This window comes from Lichenostomus cassidix, chromosome 2 (assembly GCF_008360975.1).
Source record: "Lichenostomus cassidix isolate B80296 chromosome 2, HeHo_3.0, whole genome shotgun sequence".
NCBI lineage: Eukaryota > Metazoa > Chordata > Aves > Passeriformes > Meliphagidae > Lichenostomus > Lichenostomus cassidix.
Window position 1 is genome coordinate 93,202 of NC_139482.1, and position 18,308 is coordinate 111,509.

Genomic DNA, 18,308 nt, shown 5'->3' on the forward strand with positions numbered 1-18,308 from the left:
CTCACCACCCCATGGACAAGAAACTCAAAAAGTTTGCTTTTCGTAGCTTTGCGAGCCCCTCCTGTAACTTCATCTGTAGCCATCAGGGTCTGCTCAGCCTCTCTCACTCTCTCTCTTCCTCTTTCTTTCCCTTTTCTGCCTTTTTCTCCAACTCTCCCCTCTGAGTCCTGCTGGGCTCTCACACTTCTAATAGCGCGGAGTGGGGAGGGGGCCCCTTCAGGGCTTTCCTGACGGCCCACTCGCACTCAGCCTCAGCTGCTGCATTCCTCCACTGATAAGCCAGAAATAGTTTGTGCTGCCGGGCTCTGTCTGTTTACTCTGCAGGGACAGAAAATCCAGCTTTTTAAACCTCTCTGTCCAAACAGCAGAGATAAGCAGGAGGCAAATTGAAAAACACGTCTCATTTTTCCGTGGTGGTGCTGCAGCCTCTCCTCCTCTGCATCCGGGATGGGAAATTCTGGGGCAAGGGGAAGGGGGTAACTTCAGCAGTGACACAGAGCTGAGCACCTCACACATGTTTTCCTATTAGAAAATGCAGCAGGCAAGCAGCGGTTTTCCCTTGCTCCTACTGCTCCTCCCGCACTGCATTTCCAGACCCTTTCCCCAGGGACCTGGCAGGCAGCATACAGAAACATTCGCTGGCAGCATTTCCAGCATGAGAGACGAGAACTAACCCCTCTGGACAAGAGAGAGAAGCAGCGGGAGGCCAGAGCTGGGAACAGGGAGGGACAACACGGGGAAGCAAGGGGAAAGAAAGAGTGTGAGATCAGCGGAGGAAGGGGGGTGTGGGGCAGCATGGCAGCACAGCTCCCACGGCTCACTTTCAACACTCCCACTCCCACGCCTTTCTCCAGTGACCACTCTTGGAATACACTGTGATGGATCCACTAGAGACCCCAGGTGACTGACAGACGCAGACAAATTTTTAACAACACAGCTGCTGTGAGACATGAGCAGCTCACTGCTTGTCACACAAAGCCCCGCACAACAGTGTGTGACATCCCAGGACACTACTGGGAATATGAAGCCCACGGGGGAAGGGGGAAGAGAGCAGCGAGCAGCAGACCCCCCTCTGCGGCCCTGGGGCGAGCTGGCGCCGGCAGCACGGCGGCCATTCCGCAGCAGAGTGTGGCTCCTCCATGATGGCCGACCCGCAGTGATGGCCTGGGGCACTGATCTGCTTCCGACAGCTCCATGCGCCCGCGGCTCACAGGGGCCCATGTTCCCTGGTCGCCCTTAACACAGCAATAGGCGCAATGTTGCCAGGTTACAGGAGAGGTTTACTCTATTCCTCAGCTTGAAATTCTTGTCTAGTGGCTGTGAATTTTCTGGCAAGACTGCAAACAGAACAGAATCAGATCAGAAACAAATAAAAAATATTCTGCCCTCAACCAGTGATAAAAACAAGCACAAAAGAGACACAGCATTGAGTAGCAGTGAAAGGCAAGCCATGGAGATCACATAGCCTTCTGCACATGGGCATGAAGGCAATGACCTCCACTGATTTTTAGGGCCACCCCAATCTAAGTGCTAGTGTGTGCCAATAGCCATAGGAATCACAAAAACTTAGGGACGGTGAGCGTTGTTATCAGTTCCCCCTCTCAGCCCTTCAGAAGGAACACGCCAAGCAAAGCAACATGGCCTTGTCTTGTTCTATGCTGGAACGTTCTAGCTGAACTAAAAGCATGTACAATCTGGAACCAACTGCTGCGTGTCTGGTGGACATGACAATGTCAGGTTAACTTGATCCGGAGGACTTTTTCTCACCTAGACAACTGTATTCTACGTGCCAGCATGGTTGGCAAGGCAGCATCCAGCTGGCATCTGCCATGTTTTTAGACCCCAGACTCACACCAGAAATGTTGGCTTCCATCATGAGAGCCCCTTCCCTGCTCCCGGCAGACACCGTGTGTTTTCCTCACAATCTGCACTAGCTATTGGTGCCCTACTGGCCGGAGGTGCCGGCAGTCCCGGGTGGGGTTACCAGCCCCGGCCCGTGCGGCTGCTCCGGTCCTGGCGGGGAGTCGTGCGGCCCTCACCGCGCCAAACGGCACCGAGGCCGAGCCGCAGCGGCTCCTCCAGCAGCCGTCGTGACAGCCCGGCGGGCCGGCGCGGGAAGGGGCGGCGGCGACTCCGGGCTGCGGCGCGGCGCGCGGTCCCCCCTCACGTCCCCCCGCGCTCCGCCGCCAGCACCATCGGCACCGAATGGCAACGGCGCGCCCGGCACGGGCAGGGCGTGCGCCTGTCACGGTCCCGGCCATGCCGCGGGCGTGAGGGACCGGCGCGGGCCGACGCCCCAGGCCGGGCCGATGCCCCAGCCCACGCCGATGCCCCAGCCCGGGGCCGGGCCGGGCCGGGCCGGGCCGGGCGGGCAGAACCGCGCCGGGCGGAGCTCGGCCCCGCGGCCCCGGGCGCGGCGCGCGCATGCTCGGCGCGGCCCCGTGAAGGTCAGCGCGGGCTGGCGGGGACGCGCGGGCGGCAGCGCTTTAACCCCTGGCGCGCCACGGCCCGCACCGCCCCCAGCGAGCGCTGCCCGGGCTGCGGCGCAGGCCGCGGGGGACACAGCGGGACAGACGGGGGACACAGCGGGCCGGGCTGTTCGCGGCACTGGCGGCAGCGCTGCGCCCCGGCCCTTTGTCCCCCCGGCGGAGCATGCGCTCGGCTGCGGATTGCAGGGTTTTCCCCTCAGCCGCAGACAGAAGCCGCTGCAGCTGCCCGCGTGTCCATCCTTAGCCCCTGAGTACCTGCTGCAGCAGCAGACAGCTGCTAGGAAGTGCTACTAATTTAAGCTGAACACCATCCAATATATAGTGTAACCCGCCTGGATGTTCTTAACATACATCCAAAACCAGATTTCCTTGAACATCAAATTCCACTGCCAGCCGCTTGAAAATTAAGGAATAGCAGACTCACTTTAGCCATCGACTAAGTAAATGTGGGAAAAAATGTTTTAAAATCCTGTAATAATAAAAACTCAGCTCTTACTTCGTATGATTGTAGTTCTCCAAGTACTTTAGAAAATAAATCAGTAAAAGCAGCTCTTATGTTCTGCAAATGCAACATAAGGTACAAATGGATGGAAGTGACTTGCCCAACATCACCTAGCTGAGAATGAAACCCATTTCCTGTGATTCTTCAACCCTTCACAATAGTGTCCAGGAAAACTACTGTGCAAGGCATTTGCACAAAAGGGTGAAGGTTACCATGCAAAATGTCATTTCCCATATTAAGAGAAACAGCATATAATTTTATTTTAAATGCTTTGGTTTTCTATTTTCCCGACCATTTTTTTCCCCATAAAAGTGTAGAAAATAATTGTCAATGTCTTTAAAGGAGTGCCTGATTCAACCCAAGTCGTCCCCAGCTGCTGCAAGTACCCTGGCAGCTCCCAATCATCTCTGGCCTGCATGATGCCATAGGCTTATGTTCTCTGCAAGGATTATGTTCCTCCTCTGGTTCTTGAAGGCTGAGCACACACTGGGGCCTCATCCATGCTCCCACTGCTCACTTTAAGCATTCCCTGACCATTTTGTTTCAGGGAAAAGCTGACCTCCTTCCTTGGTACTTCCTGGGGCTCCAGAAGCCCACCTGGAGTGGTGTGTGTGGGGTTTGGTTTAACTTCTGTGCTGTTATTCAGGTTTTTCAGGCTGTTAAACTAAGATGGTCAGATTAGAAAAGAGATGAACCAAATCGTTGTTCGAGGGAGACATGTTTGCTGCTACTTGCTATTCTTTGATCTGTAGGTGGTTGTAGAAGTACATGAAGGTGCTGATTGCCTTAAGCAGGTATGGTTTCCCTCATCCAAGTTTCACTAAAGTCAGCAGCACTGTTCACTGAAACTTAAAGTATTCGCAACAGTTTTGGAATTGATTCAATACGGCATAGAAGACATGCTGGAGCCATAAAATACCCCAAGACTGAGGCTCTGCCTAATCTAAAGAAATGTCCACTTGTTCTTGAGTTCAGAATTATTCAGTATTCTCCTTAACAATATGGATAATTATTAGAGAACATGCTTATTCAATTTCAATTTTAGCAACATATGGTTTGGAGAGGTTACAAGTTTGCTACAAGAGATGATTAAAATCAAAATCCTGAGGAACTGGAGATACGTCCTGACTTTTCAAACCACTAGTTAATAAGAAACAGTGCAAGGTTCCACATCAGGATAGATATCAACAACTACCTAAACAGAAGATGGGGAACAACGGGCTGAAAAGAGGTTTTTTCAGAAAAAAATATCTGGGGATATGATAGATCATAAGCTGAATGTGAGTTAACAGTACTACACTGACACAAAATAAGCAGATAAACCCCCAGAAGATCAGGAACTGCAGGAATGCTGCCCCACTGCTTTTATCCCCTTGGTGGCAGCATAGGCAGTGACAACAATACTCTAGATTCTTCTCATTTTGTCTCTCCTCCTTCCCCCCATCCCTTGAGCTCTCCAGGGAACAAGCTGTTCCAGCTCAACATTTCCTTAAGGCTGCAAAACTAAATATTGCCAGAATTGCTGAGGAACTCTTCCAAAACAATTCTGTTGTGGTATGAATTGTCAGTGTCTCATCCAGACCAACCTTTGCAGTCTGGGACTGTACATCAGAGGAAACATGGGAAAAACCAGGAAACCAGGATGGTTAAGGGAAGAACAGCAAGTGAGACAAGAACTGTAAGGCCCAAAAAGATAAAGAGCAAACAACAGCTGTCAGGTATCCAAAAGGCTGCTGCAAATACAGGGAAGAGCTGTTCCCCATACAGAGTACTGGAAATTATGGATTGGAATTTCTCCCAGAGGATTTATGTTAGAGATAAAGGAGGAGCACAGCAGTGACCATAGAGATGTTCTGGGATAGTTTGTCCAGCAAGGATGGGAATCCAAATCACCAAAGGTCTGTCAAGAACAGGTTAGACAAGCATCTATCCAGAGTGATGTAGGTGGTGTAGATTCTGACTTGGGGTAGGACAAAGGACCAGCTGATTTCCAGAGGTTGCCTTTGCCTTATTTCCCTACAGAAACTGTATGAATTTTTGTAACACAAAGATAAGACTTCTTTTTTTTCATCCAGAATAATTTTCCCTGACAGATTTCACACATCTCATGCAAGGAAATTTAAACCAAACAAAAAGGGTCCCTTAAATTTTTTATTGCAGGAGGAAGTACACACCTGATTGTTATGGCAACATACCAATGAGGGGTCTGCATATGCCAAGTGCTACCAGTTGTCCTTTGGGGCTTCCCAAGTATCATACAGCTTTTATATTTATATATATCATAAAGCTTTTATGTACCTTTTGCTCTCTACTTGACTCCCATATCTTCAACCACAATCTTGCATAACTGTCCCACAGACCCTCCTTTCTCTGTTAGGCCTTTCTACGAACTGTTTCTAAAATCTATCTGCAATAAAGTATCACAAGCAATTTGCAGCATGCATAAAGAAAGAAGACTTGAAATAAAGGCAAAAAAAAAAAAAAAAGAAGGCAAAGAATAAGTGTTTTTGTCTCTGAAGGTTCCAAACATTACTGTGCAGAGGTAGAGAGAGAAACTTATTTCCTGATTTTTTAAAAAGTAATCAAAGGCAGCAGCATGGATGCTAAAAGATGGAGAAATATATAAAATATATACATAATATATTTGTGTATATACATTTTCAGATATATAGGATATATTAAATATATATTATAGGATACAAAATAATAAGTCATCATAATTATAATTTCATCAACCATACTAATATTTTAGTCAATTCTGCACAATTCTGTTTGACCTCATGGTAAGCTGTCTAGTTTTACTATGCCTTTACCTCCACTTTTCCATCTTCTCAATCCTCACCAACCCCCTTTACACCAAGTGTGCAGCAACAGCTGCACACAGCTTCGAATATCTGAGCAAATAACCAGAGCACTGCAACCAGCAGCCACAATCCTCATCTTCCAGCCAAGGGCCAGAGCAGAGCTGCAAAGTGTGAGAGGTTAATAGTAAGACACTGGTCCTGGAAGGAGAACAGTAGAGAAAACAGATTTGAATTTTTCAGAAGTGAAGGAAATAGAGGAATTCTTGGTGGGTGATCCTGGGGGAGCAGAGAAAAAGACCTATCAACAACTAGCCTGAAACCAACTGCCCCCTAGACCAAAAAGTGTAAGTATCCTCATGATATTTGGTGGTTAGAATGATGCCTTTGGGATGCGTTTGGTAAGAGCATCTTGAAGATTCACCTGCTGTCACTCACTGAGAGAACATAGCTGAGGGAACCACTGGTTCTTCGCAGTGAGGCTGGGGAGGCCCTGGCACAGGCTGCCCACAGAAGCTGTGGCTGCCCCATCCCTGAAAGGGTTCCAGGCCAGGTTGGATGGGGCTTGGAGCAACCTGGTCTGCTGAGAAGTCCCTTCCAATTCAAACCATTCTAGACTTCTCTGATTCTATGTATCATCAACAGCAACGATGTAATATATAATCCTTTCAGATATATTTATTGCGTGGCACTTTTGAATCTTGGTGTTCCCAGGGGACAGCTGCCAAAAATCTGAGTTCTGGGGTTTTGTATATGTGGCTATTTTCATTTACTCTTACCAACATTGTCCTTAATGGTCCTTTGTGTCTAATGTTTGTGCTTTGAAGCATTTCTACATTCCGGTCACACCCATGTTCACTCCTCCTTTTGTCAAACTAAACAAGTGAAACTGTTACTTGAATTCTTAAAACTCTGTGCCCATTTCTCATAATTTCATCTTTTTCCTGTCAGTCCCAGTTAACCTGGCTAGAGTAAGGGCAGGCAGAACTGTACCTCCAGTGTCCAGACCACATCCTCGCATGCCTTTAAGACTTTTCTCACCTGCAGAAATCTATCAAATCTTGCTAGGCTCACAGCTGCCTTCCACAACATCCTGACAGTGACAGCTCCACATTCTCTTGAACGAGGCTGTTTCTCCTTAAGCACTGTCATTAGATCAGCCTCTGGCATACAGTGCCTACTGCTGTGACAAGACCCCAAGTGCACGGCTGTGCACTGCATTGTCACCAGATACCAACCAGCTGGTTTCTGTTGGTGTAGTTCACAGCCAAGCAGTTCTTTCCATATCACCTGTTCTCTTCTGCTTCAACAATACTTCTTTGCATCATCAGCAAATTTAATTTTTACATTGTCTATTTTTGTGCCATGGGCATTAGTGGAAATATTAAATGACACCAATCCCAAGACAAATCCTAAAGAAACTGCAATGCCTTTTGTGTCTTCTTTACTGAGCTCCTTACCTACTTTGCAGTCCTGCTATTACCAGCTTTCTGAGTCCCAGCCAAATTTTCAGATCACACCATATCAAAGGCTCCACTCAAGTCTAGACAAGTAAGACATTGATTCATTTGTATAGAAAATTACTTATCTGAGAAAGAGTAGACTAGCAAATTTAGGCTTCTTTTTCACACCATGCATATCCTTCTCATGCTCAGTTATTTTCTCTTTCAAAAATCATTCTTGAGCCTTGCATGGACTTAGGATGAAGTTAGGATGAAGCCTAGAGTACTCTTGCCCTTCTGTATTGTCAGCAAACCTACAGAATTTCCTGTTTGTTTGTCAGGAAAAACAAATTTAAAGTCCATTTTTATTAATACTGGCGATGCAAAGAATTATGTCCTATTCTCACTGAAAATCATTTGGAAAATATCTATAGTTTAAGCAAATCAATAGTAAGTAAATATGGACTGAAGGACGTATTAATATGCAAAACTGCCTAAGAATTAAGCACTAGGAGGCTGGAGAAAGCACAGAACCAAAGAAGGAAAACAGAGCAATCTTGGCATGGACTGTCCATAAATCCAGCTCCCACTTCAACAGAACTGGAAGAACAATTAACAGGGGAATACAATCACAGTGGCCTTAGAACATGATGGAACTGAGAGCAAGTAATAGTAGTGATCATAAAAAACCTGCATTGCCAGACAAGGCCAAACGTCTTTTAAAATTATTTTATTTGGTGGAATAATTACAAAAATTACAAACAGATTACCCAAAAAGAGTCAAACAATCTCAAATGGTACATCATTACAGCAAACAATGGCTTTGGAAAATGGAAGCTAGTGGGAAATGGCAAATGTGACTTAGAGGCAATGTAGTAAAACATTATCATATGCCTGAAATTCTTAATAGGAACATAATTTGTATGTAATTTGTATGTAACATTACTGAAAAGTTATAAACAAGTAATAAAAACGAGTGGAAGGAAAGTGACTACTATGGACTCCAAGGTTGGTGTTACATACAGATTTTTTTACTACCTTCAAAGATCTAAAAGAGGGAAGCAAAATGTATGTAGATTAAATCTTCACACAAGAAGATTTTGGAAAAGTTTCACAGCCAGTCAGGAGAGAGGATAAAAAACTCAACTCGGCCTAAAATGGTAGACAGGAGGTTTAAGCTGGAAAAAAATCAAGGTGCTAGAAGATAAATCCTGAGGTGGAAGAACTGTGCTACGTGTGTGCAGCAGGTAGGGTGGTTTCCTGATCCTTTCAGCTCGATTCACCCAGTACATGTGTGAAATCACAGCATGGGCACAGCAGCTCATGGCACAGAGAGACCATTACAGCACTTGGGCTCCAACTGGACAATGGGCTTTCGACTGAGGCTCATTCTGAGCAACTGAGTATTGCAGAAGTAGAAACTGTCTGGCTTCAGCACAACACAGTGGTTTGTTTGCTCCTCCCCTCACCAGAGCACAGGCACAGCAGGCTAGCAGCTCCCAGCTCAGAGCCACAACCTGCCCTTGGCAATGGGGTCACACAGTGTGCACAGCAATGCACTGCGTGTGATCCCAGGAAAAAGCACGTCTGACAAGGCACACAAGTGGTGGCACAAGTTACTTGTTCAATCAGCTTCAAAGTGTGCAGAAGAAACACAGGCAGAAGAAACGTAAGTTGAATCGTTATGGCATTCAGTGCTTTTCAAAACAAACAGCTTACATCAGAGAACTCGCAGGAGAAGGGTGTGTTTGTGCATGGCCATGAACTGTCAGAGGGAGAAGAGCTGTGTTTTGTACTCTGTGTCACATTCTCTGTCACGTGTCACAATTCCTCCCATTCTTGGGACTCAGTCGTTTCTGGTGCCTGAGAGTATGAGGAGGTACAGCTAAGAACAATGTAGTCTCTGACCTTTACAGTTTGCAGATGAAGTTAACAGATGGAAATAGAAGGAGCGCAGTGGAATACAGAACACTACTCATCCCGACAGGCATGTCAGCTGTCTGGCTCCACTTGTTTGGAATAGCCACCAAATTCCTACCCTAGGCACCCCATCCTTGGCACCTGTTTTCTGATCAATTTATACCCAGCCTGCAACTTGAAACCATAGAAACAATGCACTTGTGGGGGCTTTTGACTACGTTATTCTCTCTTGGGAAATAACTATGCTTCCTTCTTCAAAGAGATTCCCTAGTGTTCTGATGCTACAGTCAAGCTGGTGTATATATACATATGATACAGCAGCACCAAATGTTAATTATAAATATGATACCAAATAGTAATACATATTTCTGCTAAGGTTATAGAGAGAAAGGCTTTCTAAATTGTTAGTTATAGGTCTGAGAGACCATGAAAATTAAAACAGTATTTCTTTTAGTCCTTTAAATTAAGATCTTGGATATTAATCTCCAGTAGGGTATTCACCTAATCTAAAAAAGTGTTAAACCTAAAAAATTAGGGAGAAATTTATGTAATGGAAAGTTAATCACTAATATTCCAGTAATAAGAAATACATATATTCCAACACACAAAAAAAGCTTGTCATATTTCTGTTCTTCATAAAAGCTTCTTTTGTCTATCACATAACTGATTCCTTTCCCACTGCATCTGATCTTTAGCAACTCTTCCACTTGGCTGATTCTGTTTTGACAGCTAATTTTTTTTACAGTTTCTCCACCTCCTTCTATTCAAGTCAATCCTTTCTCACCCCAGTTCAAGCTCCTGCTGTGGCACATCATAAAACCACAATTCTGTGTGTTCTGAACTTGGCAAATACTTTCTTTTTTCACTCTGATTAAATCCTCTTGGAATTTCACAGGCAAAAATTTGCTCTGTAACTGTCTATATGCCAAATACAAGCGTAAAAGGGCCAAATTCTGCATCCCTCTGCATCCCATCAGCCCTATGCATTTGCTGATTTTACCCTGCCCTGCATCCACTTTCCCATGCAACTTCAGGATGCCTTGTCTCTTCCACAGTGCTGCAAGGAGTCAACAATTACAATTACTCATGAGATATTATTTAATCAAAAATCAGTTGCAGAGTGACATCACTCTCCTGTTATGCCCTTATTTTAAGGCTTAGCATTGATCCTCCCTTATACTTCAACTCCATTTGTCTATCAAAAGACCAGTGCTGTGAACCCTCTTGCCTGCTTGCAGAAACAACAGGTCTCTGACATTTCAAACCAGACAAAGCCCTGAAGAACACCCACATAAAATTACTGTTCTGTCTGGCAGCTGCTGAAGAATGAACCACATATAACTTCAATAGTTAATATTTCTGTTTCTGATCCTGTTGCAGTCTCCCTGCAGCAAAGCATCTGAGAAAGCAGGAATATGTGAAATGTTCTTTCTGCCATTTGCCTGTTGTTGGAGGACAGAAGGCCCCTCTCTTCAGACTGATGAAGCTATGACATATTCTCCTGATTCCTATAGCAATGGTACTGTATCTGCTCCCAGACCGACACCCCACCTTTACCTCTTCACGGAAAGCTTCCGATCATCCACGCTGTTAGTGACTCTCTCTCTGTTCCCTTTTAATCCTGAACATGCACTGAATCCAAGGTAACTGACAACTCACAGGACAGGAGTGCTGTGATGGCTGGAGACAGACTCTTCAGGAAGGGCAGGCTGGGGGCTGAGGAGGAGGAAGAGAAGCTGCCCTTCAGCTAAGTGTGTGGCTGGAACACACACTTGGAAGAGTTCCATCTTGGGATGGACAGAGAATCAGCTAAGAGCTCACAGACCAGAGTTAGGATCAGAGTTATCAGGCAGACCAACAAGTAGTGCCATGATAGGTGTCTGCTGCAGACTGCCTGCTGAGGAAGAAGTAGTGAGACCACAGACAGCAGGAAAAATCCCCATGTCCACAGTCTCTGGTCTTCATGGAAGAATTCAACCACCCCAGTATCTGCTGACGGTGTAACAGAGCAGGGCACAAGCAATCCTTGAGGCTTTTGGGTCACACTGAAGACAAACTCCTAACACAGGCAACTGAGAAGCAGACAAGGAGAGGTGCTCTGCTGGACGTGGAAGAACTGGTCTGGAATGTGAAGGTCGAAATAGCCTTGGCTAGACCATGAGATGATATTTCAGGAACATGAGAGGATGGATCAGGGTAGAAAACAGGATCACAGCCCTAGACTGCAAAAGAGCAGTAAAAAAGCCTGTTCAGAGATGTCCTTGGAAGAATTCGGTGAGTTACAGCCTTGGAAAAAAGAGAGTTCCAGGAGATCTGGTTGATTTCTAAAGATCCCCTCCTGCACATTCAAGACTGGTTTATCCCACAGGCAGGAAATGAATCAAAAGCAGCAGGAGGCCTGCATACATGAACAAGGAGCTCCTGATAGAGCTGAAGCATTACAAGAGGTAGAAGCAGGGACAGGTGACCCAGAAGGAATACAGAGACAGTGTCCAAGCATGCAGGATACAGTTAGGATAACAAAAGCCCACCTGGAGTTGAATCTGGTGAGGAACATGAAGGGCAGACAGAAAGGTTTTTACAAATATCTCAGCAGTAAAAGACAGCAGAGAATGTGGGCTTACTGGGGAGGGGATTTGCTGAGAATGAACACAGAAAAGGTTGAAGTACTGAATGCCTTCTTTGCATCTTTCTTTACTGGCAAGATTTACTGTCAGGAATTTCAGGCTCCTAAGACCAGTAAGGAGGTCTGGAGTGAGGAAGACTTGCCCTCAGTGAAGGAAGACAAGATCAGGGAATGGTTGAACCAGATGAACATACACAACAGGGACACAGGTTTTTACTTAAAAAAGGTCGACCAGAGAGCAAGTTCATTTCAGATATTCAAAAGTTCACTGAACTTGGTACTCAGAAAATTGCTCAAGCTGATCCAGCTCTGAGATGGGTCACGATCTTGAGAGGTCCCTTTTAACCTCAGCCATTCTATGATTTTATGATTCTACTCAGGAAAGACTTAAACATGACAAGTAACTCAATCAACTTGCCCAATCGACATGCAGTGAATTCATATGAGGAACCACAGCCTGGAGCAGAAACAAGGCAAGGACAAAACACCTGGAGTGCCTTTACCTGGAAGCATATATGCCAGTCCAGAAGCAGCAATTGTAAGTGCTTTTTGACTTAGAAGGTAGGTATTAGGGGGCAAAACAGTATGATAATGAAGGTAAGTAATGCATTTCTATTTTACTATCCCTTAATCCAGGACTAGGAAGAAGCTACTGGAATGAAAAGCAGGCTGTTGATGAAAAAACTTAAACACTGCTTAGTAATACTACTTAGTAATATAACACATAGAACACTACACATAATACACAGAAATGCATTTAAAATGCTGCTTCTAAAATAGTTTTCCCAGTTCATCACTTAGAAATGATCACTGTTCCATTAGTGTTCCTACATCCCATGCCTCATATTTAAAAAAGATAAAAACATCAAACCACGCTTAGATCCTACTTCTAGTGCTAAAAATGAGTTGGCTCCCTTAGACAGTGTATCACAGTGGGTTTAGAAGAAGTGGTGCCTATTATATATAATTTGTTTACTGTATTAGTAGTTCTTATGTGGTGGATCTAGTGCAGGTAGGCCTGTCAGTGCCTCTGCAAAGTTTTCCTTTTAGACACCAAAAAGGACTGCTGAGATGCAGGCTCCCTGCATATACTTTGTTTCCTGTTTTTCAGATTTTTCTGTCCACTCCTTTGAAAGAATCAACATCAAACACTCTCTGATGCCTCTCTGGATAGCAAAAATCCTGCTTTCCTTATGCAGAGCTATGAGGAAGTCTTTAATGCTGGCAATCAGGGACTGAGGAAGGAAATTCCCAGATAAAACAACACTGCACAATTAATCTGTTTCACCCAGGGAGCAGGAACAGTACCATACTATTCCAGCTCACTTCTTGTCAGCTGCAGGATCAGAGCACCTGAATGTGCCGACAGCCTCTGCTCCAGGGAGGAGCAACAAAGAGCTGGGAGCCTGCGCTGACGAGCTCTGCACAAGCCCTCCTTGAGCACCCCTCCAGTCCATTGCCATGGGAACAGATAGATGCCTTCCTGTTGCCAAGGAGACAGCCGCTGCTTTTGGAGACTGTGCCTAAAGCATTTCAGTTATCTTTAAGATCATAAGGAGTTTTATACAGTCATAATCACCTCCCCCAGTTAAGCACATCAATCATTCTCCCATTCCTATTTTCAGAATATGTTTTAAGCATTTTGCTATAATACATCAGATTATCCCTAATATCTGGTTTTGATACCAGCATTTAAAATGACATTGCCAACCTACACACCGCTGTATGCCTGTCCTTTCTCCTGTTGTTCTGTTGCTCTTTCAATTCACTCTCACTGATATAATGTGCAATAAAACTGATTCCTTCCCCTCCGTGGGTTTCCTGTGGTCTAGACCTGCACTTCCAGAAAAGCTAGCTGGAAAGCGCCAGCGTCCACCTCTCCGTCTTCGCCACTGGTTTTAAGCAGGACATGTCTGTAAAACCAGCAGGCTCTGTACACTGAAGGCCTCCGGGCGGCAGTGCTGGACGGCAGCATGCAGCAGATTCCAGCTGTGCTCCCAGCTGTGCAGTCGATGCAGGAGCAGCTGCACACAGCCAGGGTCAGCAGTTCCCTGGCCTGGCAGTTCCGTACTGCCGCTCTGCGGCCGCCTGGGCCACTTCAGCAGGGAGAGCTCCTGCAGCAGGGGACCTCAGCGCAGGTGGGACCTGCAAGGTGGGACCTGCAAGGTATTCCCTGGGCTGCAGAACGCAGTGCCCACTGTACTGCTGGTGCCACCCAATCCCTTTTCACGTTCTCTCCTCCCTCATGCAAGCCTTTTCACCATCCTTCTGAAAAGACTGCACTGATACTTAGGATTTGCAATTTGGGGAGGGAATGTCAAGTGAAACAGGGGCTGCTCCATATACCTGATGTGGGGAAGGAGAGATAGCTAGAGACTGGGCTCAAAATATCAGCATGCCTCATAATGGGGAAGCCTGGACGCTTGGCATTTCTGGCAGCAGAGGGACTCTTTCTCCACCCTTATGCCTCAATTTACAGAGTGAATGCAGTGCAGTGCCCCAAAGAGCGAAGGGGAACACAGTCCAGTTACTAATCACAGAAGAGAATTACAGAATTATTTACATTGGAAAAGACCTTCACGATTATCAAATCCAACAAAAGCCCAGCACTGCCAAGTCCACCACTAAGCCATGTCCCCAGGTGTCATGTCTACATGTCTTTTAAATCCCTCCAGGAATGGTGACCCTACTACTTCCTTGAGAAGCCTGTGCCTGGGCTTCAAACCCCTTTCAGTACAGAAGTATTTCCTGCAATATGAGGCCATTTCCTCTTGGCATGTTGTTAGTTCCCTGGGAGCAGAGCCCGACCACCCCCTGGCTGACCCCTCCTTGTCAGGGAGTTGTGCAGAGCCAGAAAGTTCCCCCTGAGCCTCCTTTTCTCCAGGCTGAGCTCACACAGCTCTCTCAGCCTCTCCTGGTGCTCCTGACCCTTCCCCAGCTCTGTTCCCTGCCCTGGACACACTGCAGCCCCTCAATATCCTTCTTGTCATGAGAGGCCCAGAACTGCCCCCGGGGCTGGAGGTGGCTTAGAAGTGCCAGCACAGGGGACAGGCACTGCACTGGGGCTGTGCCCATACCAGTGCTAGTACAAGTCAGGTGCCCTTGGCCTCCTGCCCACCTGGGTACTTCTGGGCTTACGTTCAGCTGAAAAAAACCCCAACATCCACAATATTTTGCGCCTGTTTTAAGCCCATTGCCTCATAATTCCATCACATGCCTGTATGTTCTATAAATCCTAAATCCATTTGTGCTTTGCCTTTCCTCAGGGGTGGCTGAAGATCTCTAGCACTTTTACCTTCATATATAGTTTCTCTAAATAATTTTCACATGCCTCCTCTGATGGAAATCTCTCCACCTCTCACTATCTTTATCACTTTTCCTAGAATTATTCTAGTTCTACTATTCTGTGTATCTTAAGGGATACAGAGCTCCATTCTCTCTCCAGAACATACGAGAGCCATGGATTTATACAATATTACAACAGTAACTTCAGCTGTTAATTCATTTATTGTAAAATCTAACATCAAATTTTCCATTTTAATCACTACGGTTAAGCTCGTGTTTGCAGAGAACTCTCTATAAAGATGCCAAGATTTCTTTCCTGAGCCAGAAAAGATAATTTTAGCAACAATGTGGCTACATTGGTAGGTTTATTTTTGTTATGAACTTTACATTTAAATTTATCAATCTGGAATTTATTCTGCCATGTTATCATCCAGTTTGGAAACACTCTTCCCCAGTCCTAAGAGAGGTGTTTAGGTTCTACTGTGCCAAATAATGTCACATTATCGGCTAATTCTGTTGCTTCATTATTTAGATATTTGTAAATCATTCATCATACACTGAGCACCAATGGGGAACCAAAAAGGCATAGAAATTTAACATTTATTCATCCTTCTACAGCCACAACCTTCAGCACCTCCAGGTCCCAGGAATTCCTCTAATTCAGCTTATACCTCTTGAAAGCTATGCCTGTAGGTTCCTAAAGGCTCATCAGTCAGTGGAAATCTGCTCTTGGGCTTTGTCATCATTATCCCCTGACTAACAGCCTTGTGCCTCTGTATTTCTGCAGCACTTTCCCCATTTACTTACTATCCCCTTTGCATGGAAAACTTCCTTGACTGCCTGAACTTAATGAAGAAGAGGTGTATTCTCACCTTGCACATACCCTTACACTTCCTGGCAAAATTCAACAGGAAGTGCAAATTCCTGCCCCTGGGGAAGAACAACCCCAGGCATCAGGATGTGCTGGGGGCCACTCAGCCCAGGAGCAGTTTGTCAGACAAAGACCCCCAGTGGAACACGAGGCAGCAACAAGGGCAGTGCAGCCAGGCTGCACTGGGCACAGTGACATCCAGCAGGGATCCTTCCCCTCAGTGTGGCACCATGAGGCCATAGCTGGCCTGCTCTGCCCAGTGCAAGAGAGACATGGGCGTACTGAGGAGTGCAGAGAAGAGCCATGAAGATGACCAAGAGACTGGAGCATCTCACTTGTGAGGAAAGGCCAGGAGTGCTGGTACTGCTCAGTCTGGAGAAAAGAAGGCTCAGAGAGGAGCTCATTAACGTATAAAAACACCTGGTGGGAGCATGCAAAGGGTATGGATCCAGGCTTTTTCCTTGGTGCCCAGTGACAGGAACTGATGCCACAGGCACAAACTGAAACACAAGAGGTTCCTTTGGCACATCAACAAATGGTATTTTATAGTGAGGGTGACAGGCTGCTCAGACAGGCTGTGGAGTCTCCCACCTTGGAGACATTCAAAGGCTGTCTGGACATGGTCCTGGGCAACCAGCTCTGCTTGATGACCTCCAGAGGTCCCTTCCAACCTCAACTATTGCATGAGCCACTGCTTTTTCTTACTGCTTATGAGGAGTTTTCTTTATTGACTATATATTTCCCTTATTAGCTTTCATATTCTTTAGAAACCTTACCAAGAGCCATTTTCAAAACACTGAAGATCAATATGCTGACAGGCCCCCTTTTATTTACACGACCTATCAAATAATTCTAATCCTAATAAAACGGGGACACAACGGAGAATAGAATAGGAACACAACAAATCCATGGGGCACTGTTTGTCTCTACAGAAGACACGCTGACTCCTTACCTGCAATGGCACACTTACACACCAACTCTTCAAACTATAAACAGGACTCCACTAATTGTAACTTCGTGTACAATCTACATTGTTTAAGATATTAACAGATGAGGATGGCTGCAGCACTTGACAGAAGCATTCATTCAGAAAATAAAATCTGAAGGAGTTATGAAGAGCCTGACAGAAGACATTACAGAACAAGGTACCAGTCAGTACTGTTATTTTATCACACTGCAGCCAGTGCTGGTCACATCTCTAAAAGCATACAGAATTATAACCATACAGATAGGGAAAGACTAGGTACAAAAACAACCCTCTTATGGAGAGGAACTGAAGCAGAGTGCTTGTTTATATTGCAGAGGAGGGGGGAAATGAAAATTGGCACTGTGATTAAATGAGAAAATAATCTTGTAACAGAAGAACTAGAGGACCACCAACAAAAATGGAGGACTAAGTTCAAAATGAAACAAATCTTTTTCACGCAAAATAGCCAGCCTGGGGCACTAACTGACACAGGACTCGCCAAGAGACATTGAAGATGTAAAAAGCAGTAACTAGATAAGGAGCATCCAGTTTTCTTGACCTTGTAAGACACTTGGCAAAATCTGTATGTGTCAAATGTCCACAAGACACACACCATCATTTACTTCAGAGGAAGGTGGAGACTAAAAGTACCAGACAGTCCACAGCAAGGTTATGACAGCAGATGTCTCTCAGGTGCCCTGTCTCAGGGCACACTGCCTTTGTCCCTAGCTCATCTCTGCACATCCCAGGGAGATCTAGGCATGCTGTTCTTAGCAGTCCACACTGGTTCACTTCCTTACTAAGACAGGTCTGGACTACCAAGCCCAGAACTGGCACAAGAACTACTTACAAACCACATACAGATACCGTTGGACTAGAGACTTTCATTCATACAAGAATGCTAAGTATTAAGAGAACAAGCAGAGGGGCTGGCATGGCTTTTAGAGCTTCAAATCCTTCCTTCCCCGAAGTTAGCCCTGATCTGCCAAAACCCTTCTTAACAGATTTTGTCCAAGTTCTTAAACCCTCCACTGACAGAAGGTCTACAAGCAGCATATTGCATTTAAATATCCAATGGTTAAGCAGCTTGTCTTTGTGGAAAGTATATGGCTTACAGTAAGGACCAATGGAAATCAATTAGTGCTCAGTAAAACACGGGTGTCACATGATCCAAAAGTCTCTTTTAGCCATAAGATCCATTAATCTGTAAACAAATATGATCAATGGAGATCAACACCTGGCTTCATGGCTGATGTTGATGCCAGGGCTTCAGCTTCTCCAGTCATGGGATGTTCTTTGATGAATACAGATTACCAAGGAGAGACAGGATTCACCATCAGCCAGTTCCCTGAGAACCCTGGCACGTGTTTCATCAGGTCCCATGGGCTTGTGTATGTCTATGTTC

The 18,308-nt window shown here is 45.6% G+C and overlaps 1 protein-coding gene across 10 annotated transcripts in view; it reads right to left on the bottom strand.

Annotated features, from left to right (window-relative positions):
• The window catches only part of SMARCD3 (SWI/SNF related BAF chromatin remodeling complex subunit D3), an 85,455-nt gene that overhangs the window by 54,637 nt on the left and 12,510 nt on the right, over positions 1–18,308 (bottom strand). Inside the window, exon 1 of one of the 10 annotated variants that reach the window (XR_014849625.1) lies at positions 6–575. The exons of 4 other annotated variants lie outside the window; for them this stretch is intronic. Coding sequence is in view for 4 of the 6 variants with exons in the window: in XM_085049952.1 (XP_084906078.1) it covers positions 6–83 (78 nt within the window). In the remaining 2 variants the exon portion in view is untranslated. Of the gene's footprint in view, positions 1–5; positions 576–18,308 lie in introns of those variants that run through there. 5 more of the 10 variants (XR_014849626.1, XM_085049952.1, XM_085049942.1 and 2 more) reach the window with 5 other exon arrangements.